Source organism: Acinonyx jubatus, chromosome D2 (assembly GCF_027475565.1).
Source record: "Acinonyx jubatus isolate Ajub_Pintada_27869175 chromosome D2, VMU_Ajub_asm_v1.0, whole genome shotgun sequence".
Classification (NCBI taxonomy): Eukaryota; Metazoa; Chordata; class Mammalia; order Carnivora; family Felidae; genus Acinonyx; species Acinonyx jubatus.
Window position 1 is genome coordinate 51,321,007 of NC_069393.1, and position 13,482 is coordinate 51,334,488.

At 39.1% G+C, this 13,482-nt stretch overlaps 1 protein-coding gene across 5 annotated transcripts in view; it reads right to left on the minus strand.

Moving 5' to 3' along the window:
- IDE (insulin degrading enzyme) overlaps positions 1-13,482 on the minus strand; it is a 176,265-nt gene that overhangs the window by 15,442 nt on the left and 147,341 nt on the right. For 4 of the 5 annotated variants that reach the window (XM_053207528.1, XM_027062629.2, XM_015061927.3 and 1 more), the window contains 5 exons: positions 10,876-10,998; positions 8,521-8,603; positions 4,472-4,616; positions 1,853-1,963; positions 407-527 (listed from right to left, as the gene is read on the minus strand). In XM_053207528.1, the coding sequence (XP_053063503.1) occupies positions 407-527; positions 1,853-1,963; positions 4,472-4,616; positions 8,521-8,603; positions 10,876-10,998 (583 nt within the window). Of the gene's footprint in view, positions 1-406; positions 528-1,852; positions 1,964-3,823; positions 3,969-4,471; positions 4,617-8,520; positions 8,604-10,875; positions 10,999-13,482 lie in introns of all 5 variants that reach the window. The other variant, XM_027062630.2, reaches the window with a different exon arrangement.

Below are 13,482 nucleotides of genomic sequence, written 5' to 3' on the forward strand. Positions count from 1 at the left end.
CCCACATTTTCCAGTTTTTAACTGAACAGACCTAAAGATGCCTGAGTACTCTTCCTGTGTGACAAGACTTTCAAGCTCAGCCCTTTTTTCTTCTTCTGAAAACTTCAATATTAACAAGGTAAGTGTTCTGGTCAAAACCTTCAGTCATCTGCAGAAATCTATGAACAGTAATAACTAACTGCTATGGGTCCAGGCTGAAAGCAGCAAATGTGGCTTAACAGCCTGAACACGAAAGCCACTTCAAAGGCCACCACTGTTTTCACTTCGATAAAAAGGATGCACAGCTGGCTTTAATAAAACTACAAGTTATTAGAAATATTAGAAAGCATAAACACTAGACATCGAGATAGATCAAAATGATTTTAGGAAAAAATGTACAGGGTTATAAGTACAAAAATAGTCTCACCATCCAGGGCTTCTTTTAATTCATCTTTAGTCCAGGCCACTTCAGTCATCAGCAAGCGGAGGTAGTACATGGCATGCTGGTGAGGCTGCTCAGCTCGGAAATTGTTAAGAGATCGCATGTACTAGTCAAGAGAGACACGGGTCCATTCATTTTAGAAGTCCTTTTACAATCATTTAAAAAGATCAACTATAATCAAACTTCATTTTGCATAAATCATGTGTTACTGGGATGCACGAGTATCTGCTGCTTTCTCCTTTTGAAGTGAGGTAATTTATTTTTTATTTTTTAATATTTATTTTTGAAAGAGAGTGAGAGAGCAGGGGAGGGGCAGAGAGAGGGAGAGGATCCGAAGCAGGCTCCACGCCGACAGCACAGAGCCCCATGCGGAGCTCGAACCCATGACCTGCCAGATCATGACCTGAGCCGAAGACACCCAACCGACCGAGCCACCCAGGCTCCCCTTGAAGTGAGGTAATTTAGAATGGGGCTTACTCCTCTCTGATCCTTAAATTAAAGGGCATGTTTTCCTTTCTCCAGGCTGCTGCTTTATCCCCAGCATCTGACTTGTGTCCTAAGTGTCTTCACTATGGGACATTTTTTCTCTCTCAGAGAGTCATCCCTAGTATTCAGGGCTTCCAGCTTTTGGTATCCTTTGATTCTGTACCATAAGGCCATTCCAAAAGTCTCCATAAGCAAGCAACATGTCCACTTACATACATAAAATATTGGCTCTTCATCCGAAAACTACATTTGAAAACGTTAATTTTTTGGAGGATGTACAATTAAAGTCACAGTTTGGCTTTTAAAATAGCTACCCATCCCTTATTTCCATTATCAGGCTTACTGTGAGTTGAGTTTAAGTGGAAGACACATAAAGCCTAAACAGTCTGCCCTAATGTGACAAGGTTCTCATGGTAGGCAGACCTTAGCCAGCAGAACCATGTGTTCTTCTAAAGTAAAGGCTGGATAAAACTTTCAAGGGGTCCTTCACAGCCCTCAGGCTTCTCTCTGAAAGTCAGTGCTGCAACCTCTCCAGCTCTTGGGGGTCAGGTGTCCCTGAGTCTCCCAGGCTTTCTTTCTGGATAGAGCACAGGCTTTAACAAAGACAGGGTGAGAGGACTGGCACATGGTTAATAGGGCTTTTCCTCCTCTTTTCTTTTTTTTAGAGGAAGAGAGCACACTCAAGTAGGGGAGAGGGGCAGATGGAGAGGGGGGGAGGGGGAGAGAGAGAGAGAGGGAAAGAAAGAGAGACAGAGAGAATCTTAAGCAGGCTCCATGCTCAGTGCAGAGCTTGACACGGGGCTTGATCCCACAACCCTGGGATCATGACCTGAGTTGAAATCAAGAGTCTGACACTCAGCCTACCGAACCACCCAGCCATCCCCTCATTTTTCTTAAAATGTTCATTATGTGGCAAAATTACAAAAATGAGTTCAGAACACTTACCGCCTCTTTGATAATTTCAAATCTTTTTTCATCAATCTCAAAGGTAGCCATTTTCTCAATAATCTTCTTTAGCAAAATCGGCTGCTTGTCATTGTAACCTTTCACCGAGAGCTACAAAAAGAGTTCAGGGTATTAGAAGTCTAAAAACATCACCAAAAAAACTTCCAAATAAACACCATAAGCTTGATTTTTAAACATTTAGAAAACCCCAAAGCCCAGCATATTAAAATAAAAATGAAATAAAGTCGACCAATTGATCTTCTCAAATAGTTTAACACTTAGGAAGAGAACATTAACCATCTTTATTTACTAATAATCTAAAAGCCTAATTTTGCTATTCCTAACCAAAGTCAACAGTAGGAAAACTCACCTGATGCCAAACTAACGCAGAACATATCACATCATTGACATTCAAGCTCCCATTAAATCAAAATTACAGAATGTGTTTCAAGTTTAATCTTCAAAAATAATTTCTAAGGAATAGCAGGCTTAAGGTTTTTGTAGATGTGATAAGAAGGTTAAAAATCACAGGTAGTATTATCTAGCCAACTGTTAGGTATGTCCCCAAATTGTTTATATTAAAATATTTTAATATTTTAAAAATCATTTCTGGAGAAATCAGGCAGCCCTAATTTTGTGCATGTGTATACATTCTTGTGGCATTTTGCCATTTTTGTCATTCAATGTTGCCCAAACAGGATCCATACAGATGCTTGTTTGATGAATTCTGCTGATGTATCAAAAGCCAATGATGCATAGTGAGGACACACTGTACTATCAGGATTTTACCGTGGGACAATATACTCTAATGATCTCCGAAAGCACTGCATTCGAAAAGCAGGGGAGGCCTATTATTTTATTTCCACATGGTGGCATCCACAGCAATAGAGGGCGCACTGCATGTGGAAGGTCTATGAAAGCCTCTGCCTTATACAGAATGACAGGCAAGAACCTCAGCAGGAGAGAAGGTCATCACGGCCATGGTGAGCACATCACGTACCATGGGAAATAGACTGACAACTAGTAGAAAGCTCATTTTGTCATAAATTAAAAATTATTTATTTTAATGGTAATATGCTACTAAAGGTCAAGAGCAAAAAATAAACAGATTATTACTTTTCTATTTGGAGTTTATTTTGATCTCTGAGCTTCAAATTTCCCTAGACTCTGAAAATCGTTACATACACTCTTATACGTTAAATAAAAGCCACCAGAAAATTTACTTGTGTAAAGAAAGAAAAGCACAGCAAAATACAATTTTAAAACCCTAAAACCTTTTGTATAAGAATTTATAAAGAGGAGTACACAGCACATGCTCTCACTGCAGTTGTTACTAAAACATACAGTATTTTTTCAAGAAAAGTGAAGATGAATGTGTGCCATACAAGGGATGTTAATTTGAAAATGAGATAAAGGTTTGGAAACACATCAGAAACAGTTTCAGGAGCAAGGATCTAGTTATTTCTTGGGATGTTTTTAATAATGTTTATTTTAAAACACACTTAAAAGTAGTTAATGGTGCATGCTACAAAGTAAACTAAATGAAAACATCAAATGTACTTGGACACAGGAGCTTTCTACTGCTGTCAGCAAAAATAAAGGAAGCTTATATTTGAGTAAAATTCAAGCACCACAACAATAACTACAGATATTTTTCACTTACAGATAGATGTTAATACACTCAAGCACATGGAAAGGACAACATGCTTTCAGAATTAATAGGTTAAACATTTCAAGCAGAGGAACATGCAAATAAATGTAGCACACATACATGTTCACAAGTTGCACTAAACGCTACTAAGTCATTCATTAGTGAAAGCAATACTAATTTCAGTTCTTCAATCACTAAAAAGGTGCAAGGAAAAAACCATCAACCTTCTTGTTTAAAAATGCAGAAGTTAATAGTTTTCCCAAGCTCAACATAATGCTTAAATGGTGTGGTGCCTTTTCTTTGGTTTTCATTTTACTTACAAGTATTGCATTCATTCCTGATGCAATGCCATAGCTCAAACCTGAGAGGCGTGCTGCATATGTATACTCTTTTAAATCATCCTTCAATAACCTGATAAACAGGTATGTCATGTTGCAATGGAGAGGATCAGCATAAATGTAGCGACTAACAAAAAGAAAAACAAAAGAAATGCTTTGATACCTCAAGCAGTGGCATGGTAATGAAGAAACATGACCGAAGAGTATGGATATGCAGCCTCATGATCTGAATTTCTAGGGAAACAGAATAGGCCAACCTTATGTTTTAACAATGGCAGGAAGACTTCATTCTGTTGTCAAAGACCAAGATTTTACATAGAGAATGGATGAGATCTAAACCTAAGTCAGGGTCCAATTTTGTTTGAGGAGAAAAATGTGACAATCTGATGAAAGATGTTAAAAAAAAAACCAACAAAAAAACAGAACAGAAATCAAGGAGAATTTGCATAATGTGAATGTAATGCTGAATACTTAGAATAAGAGTGAACTTAAAAATTAAATGAGAAAATACGATTAGCCATAAATATTTTTAAAAAGAAATTAAACTCATACCCTCAATCAAAAACGCTTCCATCAAATCAATATAAAAAAATGTTGATGAGTGGAAGGCTCTAAGACGTGGGTACTTACATACATCCCATAGATGGTATTTTGGAGGTCATAGCTCAAGCCTGCTAGCTCTGCTGCATATGCATACTCGTTGAGGGAGTCTTTGAGGAGCTCAAGGTACAAATAGGCCATGTTACAGTGCAAGGGGTCCACATAAGCAAATGGGCTGGAAGAAAATGTTGACAGTAAAATAGCTGATTTATTACTTCCCAATGTGATGTGGCCTTTCGAGATGGATCAAGAAACTGAATTATCGGTTAATATAATTTCCTGAAGATATGGTTTGAATTCTTGAGTCTGTTCTTCTCAGGAGGGGGGAAAAAACAAGATGTCTGAAAAAGAAGCCTGAAATATGCCAAGTGTGCTGGTGGTGGTGAGGAGGGAGAAGCAACTGTTGACCCCAGATGGTGTGGCCAGACTGATGAGTCAGAAATGCAGGGCAGGTAAGGAGTGGGAACAGGCCACGAGGCATGCCTGTGTTGAGGCTCATAGAAGGAGGCATGGTGGGGCCCCTGGCTGGCTCAGCTGGTGGAACATGCGACTCATGATCATGGGGTTGTGAGGTCAAGCCTCATGCTGGGCGAAGAGGTTACTTAAAATGAATAAATAAAAATAAAAAGAAGGAAGGCATGGCCGGACAGAGCTCATCTGGCATTTTCATGTCCTCCTCCAAGAAAGCCATACCCTTGGCGGACAGGAGTATGAGACTGAGAAGTTTGTATGCTGTGAAGTTTCTGAACTTAAAAGAGAAAGTTTATGGACACCTGTGAAATGTTAGCTTATCTGAGTTTCTACCAAAACCAATAAAGCTAGAGCACTATCAGTAAAATAATTGATAATTCCCACTATATAACTGCAGCCCGAGCTAGGAAAAAATATTAAAATTAAAAACAAAAAACAAAAAACAAAAAAACCCAACTTAGGTGAAGAAGAACAACCAAAAAGAGGAAACAATAAGAGAGTGCAAGAGCTAAACAGGGCCACAGAGATCCACCTAACTTAAATCATTTCCCAAATAAGAAACAGTTTTCCTTATGTTGTCATCTGGGCTGGTAGTGGCAGAATTAGGATTCAAATCCAAGTCAAGTGATCTACTCATTTGATTATAGGACACTGCTCACCTTTATGACAAGCAAGCAAGAGTCATTCACTCAACAAATATGTATCACACACTTACTATTATAATACATATAAGCACGTATAGATCAGAAGAGCCCAGTGCTAGGCTCTTCTCTAGGTACTGAGAATAAAGAAGAAACAAATCAGGCAAAGTCTCTGACCACACAGAGTTTAACAGTCTAATTGGAGGAGAGAATAAACTTTAATATGTCAAGTGGGGATAGTGCTGTGAAGAAAAATTAAGCAGAGTAAAAGGAATAGGAATGAAGGGTGATGATGGTAGGATAGGAAGATTGCTAATTTACATACGATAGTTAATCAATGCCTCTCTCATAAGGTGACATGTGGGCCTAGACCTGAAGAAAGCAAAGGAGCGAGCTTTGGGGACATCTGGGTGGGCAAGTTGAGAAAACAGCCAGTGCAAAGGACCTGAGGCCAGGTGTCTGCTTGGCTTGTTTGGCGGCAAATTAGTTTCACTCTATCTGTAGCACAGTAAATATAACCAATGTACTGCTAGCAAAGCCAATAATTTTATCAAAGCTGATAATGAAGCAAAAATAGGAGAAAGAGGCTTAGCCGCTTAGAAAATTAAAAACCAAAGAGATGGGTGCCTGGGTGGCTCAGTCAGTTAAGTGTCTGACTCGGCTCAGGACATGATCTCATAGTTCATGGGTTTGAGCCCTGCGTCCGGCTCTATGCTGACAGTTTGGAGCCTGGAGCCTGCTTCAGATTCCGTATCTCCCTCTCTCTGCCCCTCCTCCACTCACACTCTGTCTCTCTGTCTCTCTCTCTCAAAAATAAATAAACACTAGAAAAAATTATTTTAAAAATCAAAGAGAAAACTCTGTAACTATATAAACTTTCTCCATCTGGGAAATCTGAATGGATGTCCTGTCACTGAACTTTTTTAAGTACTGTATTCTATATGATGACAAACAGCAGCTCAGAAACACACAGCACAACTCTGAAAAGCAAAATTATCAAATAAAAGGGACTCTAGAAAGGGCTTAGGCCCACAGGCACCTATATGGCAATCTTAGGTAGAAGTGAAAAGCCAGAAAAACCCAAATCTGGGAGCTCAAAGCCATATGGCTCAAGCTCTGAATGTAATTCCAAGACATATCCTAAAATGCTACGTGCGCAGCAGCTGTGCTGGTGAGGTGTAAAAGAGAACATGATTCAACTGCAACGCTTAAATTCTGGTTCATTTGTTCATTTAAAAAATATTGTTTTGGGGGCACCTGGGTGGTTCAGTCAGTTAAGCGTCTGACTTCAGCTCAGGTTTGTGGGTTCGAGCCCTGTATCAAGCTCTGTGCTGACAGCTCAGAGCCTGGAGCCTGCTTCGAATTTTGTGTCTCCCTCTCTATCTGCCCCTCCCCCTCTGACACTCCATCAAAAATAAACAAACATTTAAAAAAATTTTTAATAAATATTATATTGTATTCAGGTGCTATATGCTTAAATATGGATCAGAGTTTTTAAAACTGTAACTAAGTACGCATAACACAATCCAATTTCTGAAAAGATTAAAAAGTACACACACATAGAAAATGTCAAGAAACCTAGCAGTGTGACCTCTAGGAAGACCAGAACACAGAGAGAGGGTCTTTTGGGAAGCAGACATTTTTAATTCTAACAACAGTATGGGCCAGTTAGAGAATGCAAAAATATCAAATAGTTTCTCAAAATGTACCGTAAAGAAATCATAATCACAGAAGTCAAATGGCACAGCTGCTTGGGATGTTACAAACATCACTATGAGTATCAAAAAATAAACGAGCTTTACCAACAATAAGCCATAGCTGGACAGTTCATGTTCAGTATAAAAAATAAACAATCTCAGTGCAGCTCCAGACAAGTCTACAAATCTCCAGCTTCTTCAATGTTTACATCCCTGCAATCTCAGCAGTTCATGCTGGCAAAATACCAACTTTCTATTCAGAGATTCTCGCCCCCTTTTCCAAAACATTTAAAACGCATTGCGTTTTAATTTCATGTCAAGTCTTCCAAATAAAATTTAGTGAACATTATTACATGATGATAGGTTTCAAAAATGAACTATTGGGACTTCATCAAAATAAAAAGCCTCTGCACGGCGAAGGAAACAATCAGCAAAACTAAAAGGCAACCGATGGAATGGGAGAAGATATTGGTAAACGACGTATCAGATAAAGGGTTAGTATCTAAAATCTATAAAGAACTTAACAAACTCAACACCCAAAAAACAAATAATCCAGTGAAGAAATGGACAAGATGATAGGTTTATTTCATAAACACACACCACTGAATTTTAAATAAAAAATTATGAAGTGTAAACTCACAAAGTAAAATTTGAACTGGGTGATACACTTTACAAATAAAAGGAGACAGAGATGAACTCCAGATTTATACTGAGAAATCATTCCAACAGTAGTGTTCATAAATGTTACTAAACATTTTTTTAATGTTTAGTAAAAAACATTCCTTTTTAATTAAATTGTTTTTAAGTAACAAAGCCAGGAATAGAGAAAGCAGTATCTAAGGGCTTCTGACGTTTAAAGGGCTGGAAAAGACTCAAAGTCATTTAGGAAGTACTACCTCTTCCTCTGGGGAAATTTCAGGAATACAAAACCAAAACTACAACAGAACACACCCAAATGTGAAATTTCTCAACGAAATTTCTGGGTGAGTCTACAGCCTCCCCAGGCTCCAAAGTCCTGAAAGTTAGGAAGGCCCTTCTAGTGGCTAGCATAAATCATGTCAGTTAAAGGGTGTGTTCATCAATGCAAAGGAAGAATTGACAACCTTGGCTTTCACGATATCCCTTACCAGCAGCAGCCTTCCCTGGCCCCAGCCACAGAACTCTAGTTTCTTTTACTTCTATACATGGGTCCATTGACATGAAGAAAACTTTTAGGAATGCGACTTTTGATTTTTAGAAGAAACTCTGTAGCTAGATTCATTTTACATACCTGAAGAATTCAAAGTTGAGACAAGCCTTTGGCAAGAAAAACTTATCATCTTGTTTGAACCAGAGTTTGCTCATAGCTGTATCCTGTGATGGAGAAACAATTTGGTTAGGGAAATACGGGCACATTCTGCAAAAAGCTCAATCAAATCATACTTCAAGAGGAGTAGGACAGAGGCACTGCTGAGAATTTTGTTCTGCAGAAGCTGCTGTCTTATGGCCTTGAAACAAACTCAGAGGGTCACCAGGTGGGAAGGTGAAAAGACAAAACTGCTGATCCTGGTAGCAGAGAGAAATCACCCTTCTGTCTCCCCGGGTGCGGGGGCTGGGGGGATGGGGACACAGTAGAGGAAGGGATAGGCTGGAGAAGCCAATTCCAACTGTCCTGTCCCTGTATTTTTGAACATTGGGAGGCAGACGCAGGGGTCCTTAGGGGGGTATAGCAGCCAGCCTCCAAGGTGAGCTACAGCAATCCTTGCCTGCTGGCATTTACATCTTGTATAGTCCTCTCTCCCACAATGAACCAGGATTGGTCTACGTGACCAACAGACTATGACAGAAGTGATGGCAGGGTAGCTCTGAGATTAGATCCTAAAAGACATTGTAGTTTCCATCTTGATCACCCACTTTCTCTCTTGAATCACTCACTTTGGAGGAAGCCAGCTTCCAAGTCAAACAACTCTATGGAGAGGCCCATGTGAAGAACTAAGGCCTTCCAACAACCACACAACTGAATTTAGAAGAAAATCCTTCAGCCCTAATTGAGCCATCAGATGACTGAAGCCTCACTCAACAGCTGGACTATAACCTGATGAGAGACCCTGAGCCAGAACCACCCAACTAAGCCACTTCCAGATTTCTGATCCTCAGAAATTGCACGCAGATAAAAATAAACATTAAGTTGCTAAAATTTGGAGGAATTTGTTATGATGCAGTAGTGGATAACACAGTCAAGAATGAACAAATAACCCACTACCTTAACTCTCTACTTCACTCATACGGTATTAAAAACTCCTGAAACTCTGATGAGAGATGTAAAGGTTCTCCGTAGTTTACTCTGAGAAGACCTATTTAAAACAAAGCGCCTGGGTGGCTCAGCCGGTTAAGTGTCCAACTTCGGCTCAGGTCATGATCTCATAGTTCGTGAGTTCGAGCTCCACATCGGGCTCAAAGCCTGGAGCCTGCTTCAGATTCTGTGTCTCTGTCTCTCTCTGCCCCTCCCCCACTCACACTCTGTTTCTGTCTCTCAAAAAATAAATGTTAAAAAAAAAATTTTAAGAAAAAATAAAACAACAATAATAGGAGAGGTAAAAAAGCTTTCTCTTTGAATAACCCAAACTGTAACTCATTCAAACGTCATTTTCAAAGAAAAATGGTTGTCTAGTTAATAATCTAGTTGCATGAGATAAATTAAATTTCAAGTTTCTAAACACTCTTGTCTCATTGAGTTCATCTAAATGTTAGGTCCTTTGAAGAAAATAAGAAGAAAGATGTGTGTCTACGGTGGTGAGTTTAGAAAGAGAATTTAGGAAAGAGGACGTGTATTAATAATTTGATCCATTTTTCCACACAATTTGCTCAAGGTGTGAAATAATGACACAAAAAGAACATTCTGAAAGAGGGGGAAAAAAGCGCCCCATTTCTCAATCACCCTTTTCACTGGCTTATTAACTTCCTATATTCCTTGTTCTCATCAATTTCCTAGAGCCATTCTACCAAAATGAGAATTATTTTCAAGGGCAGGAAATCCAACAGATACCCTTTGGATATGCTCTACTCCAAGATTTAGAGATTTTCTTTATCTCTAACTTCCACTTCCTACTGGGTCTTCAGTGACTATGGAAAGGAGGCCGATAACTTTCAGTAGATTTGTGGTTGTAGCCTAGATTTATCTTTTTTTTTCTGGAAAGAAAACAATACCCCTAGATTCTAAATTCTTTAGTAGTTTGTTTGCTTTAACGTTTCTAGCCTTTTAATATGTCTTAACAGTTATTCTCTACAACTTTCCGTTAGCTCTTAGGATGTGAGCCCCCCAAAACAACCTAGTACCAAATGCAAGAAATCATCTCTCTATCCCTTCCGTGTAATAGGTGCATCTCTTAAATTTAAAAATCACTGATTCTAAGGGTGTTTGGGTGGCTTAGTCGATTAAGTATCCGACTCTTGGTTTCGGCTCAGATCATGATCTCACGGTTCATGAGTTTAAGCACTGGATTGGGCTCTGCAGTGACAGTGCAGAGCATGCTTGGGATTCTCTCTCTACCTCTCTCTACCCCTCTCCTACACTCTCTTTCTACGACTCCTTCTCTCAAAATAAATAAGCATTAAAAAAAAAAAATCACCAGTTCTAACATGTTACCTTAATAAGAGAAGGGTATGGTGTTGCTTCTTTTTCTAATGATAAAATCTCAAAATTCGTAGGAATAAATTCATTCTTCGTTGGAAGTTTAAATTTTCCATTCAGGTCAGCATTTTGCCATTTCTGGATGAATAATGAAAAACACACACACACAAAAGTAATTAGAGTTGCACTGAAGAGTGTAAAATAGTCCCTTTGCTTAATGTCTAGGCAAATATTAAGGGGATACGTCACACAGCTTTCCTTTTCCATTTCCAAATCCACTGATGGCTTTTTGTGACACTTGAGTTGGTCTCTCTTTTACTAGTCAAGATTTTACACTTACCTATTTCCAAAATGACTAGCTGAGATTAAGGGGCAATCTGAGACTTCAGAACATTGAGAGACTACCTGGTCCATATGAAGATCACGTTTGCTCTAGCTCCCTAAAGAATGGAGAATAATCTGGAAAAGGATATATTCTTGCAATTGATAGATAATAGGTCATTTATAAAAGAATTAAACTTTCAGCTGCACTAAGTTACTTGCATGTATGGCTTGAAAACTAGATTAAAGGGTTTCTTTCAGAGCCTAAATGTCCATCAACGGATGAATGGATAAAGAAATTGTGGTTTATATACACAATGGAGTACAACGTGCAAATGAGAAAGAATGAAATATGGCCCTTTGTAGCAACGTGGATGGAACCGGAGAGTGTTATGCTAAGTGAAATAAGCCATACAGAGAAAGACAGGTACCATATGTTTTCACTCTTATGTGGATCCTGAGAAACTTAACAGAAAACCATGGGGGGGCGGGGAGGAAAAAAAAAGAAAAAAAAAAAAAAGAGGTTAGAGTGGGAGAGAGAGCCAAAGCATAAGAGACTCTTAAAAACTGAGAACTGAGGGTTGATGGGGGGTGGGAGGGAGGGGAGAGGAGGTGATGGGTATTAAAGAGGGCATCTTTTGGGATGAGCACTGGGTGTTGTATGGAAACTAATTTGACAATAAATTTCATATAATAAAAAATAAATGAATAAATAAATAAATAAATCTAATGAGCAAATATTAAATAAAAAAAAAAGGGGGGTTTCTTTCACTTTAGTACTGCTTCCTAAGGCCTGCTCCACCACTCTCCCAATGATCATGTGAACTTCTAAGTGAACCAGTAATTCACGCACAAAGTTAAGGACAAAGTGGATACTTAAGTCTGGATTGTAGGACAGGGTTGATACAACATGTTGATTGTGCTCCATGGGCTAGTTCCAAAAGCTAAGTGGGACAGATCACAGGTCAATGATTGTTGGACTCTAATTTATAAGACTTCTCATTATGTTAAAAAAAAAAAAAAAAAAAAAAAAAAAAGGGCCACCACTGCCAGTGATGCTGGGTTCAGCGATTTGGTCTTCAGATGATCCAGCACAGCCTTGCAGCTTCTGCAATTCTATTCTATTTTGGTTTCTACATTTATGTTTTTTGGCACTGGAATGGTGGGAATGTTGGCTGTATTACGAGTAGCAAGTTTCCCGAATGGCTGAAGAGTAGGGGCTGGGAAACACATACTAAATAATTTCGCTGCTAAACTCCCAGATAAATTTGGGTTGTTTTGGGTTTTGTTGTTTTTCCTTCTGTTTTTAATTAAGTAAGCTCTACACCCAAGGTGGGGCTTGAACTCACAACTCTGGGATCAAGAGTTGCATGCTCTACCAACTGAGCCAGCCAGATGTCTCCCAGATAAATTTATTTTAAAAAATTCCCATTTGGGGCAGGTTTGTTATGAACAGAGCTTGCTGAATAGGGGTTCTCTTTTGCTTTACAATTAATTCATGGGAGATCAGCATTCCTCAGTTTAGCTAGATGGATATTTTCATATACTAAGGGGCTCCAGTGATTTCCTTTTGTATTGTGAATAGGTCAGAGCGATGGTTTTCTTAAACTATCCTTTTTTTCTGTATTGTCATTATACAAGTACATTTAAGAAATGTCCATTATTCAAGTTTAACTAGAACCTAGTCAGAGCAAGGCTTTCTGGTGTTTTCCCACAAATAAAGGACAATATCAAAGCTACAATAACAATGAAAACTAAAAAGTACTAGACAAGTAGGTTAAGACTCATAAACAAAAGCTTCACTACTTATAAATGGGGTAACATACTACCTAAACACAGCTGTTTTGAAACAAATTCTAATTCCCTTACATTGACAAAAAGAGCAATGACACAATAATGAGGCATACAATATGGCACCTCCTAAAGTGAAGACTGTGCGAATCCCAGAGACTATTCCCAGCTGTACACCCAGCACGACGGTGAGCCCTCTGGAGCCCTTGTATCTGTTTTTCATGCTACTTCCATCTCTTCTTGCCTGTTCTGGTGCCTTTGCTTCTCTGTGTACTTTGGACTTCAATGATCTTTGACTGCATGAGGCTGAGGGTCTGCTTTCAGCCCTGATGGTCTAACAGACACATGAGAAGGTGGCCATAGTGCCATTTCTTCACACAAAAACCTAAGCTCTAGCTCTCCATCTCCTTGTCCACACTGCTCAGGACAGCACAGACAGCTGTGGGCCATCACTCTCCACACTGGCCCATGAGTTGATCTAGGGAGCTCATATTCTTGGGTGCCCCTCAC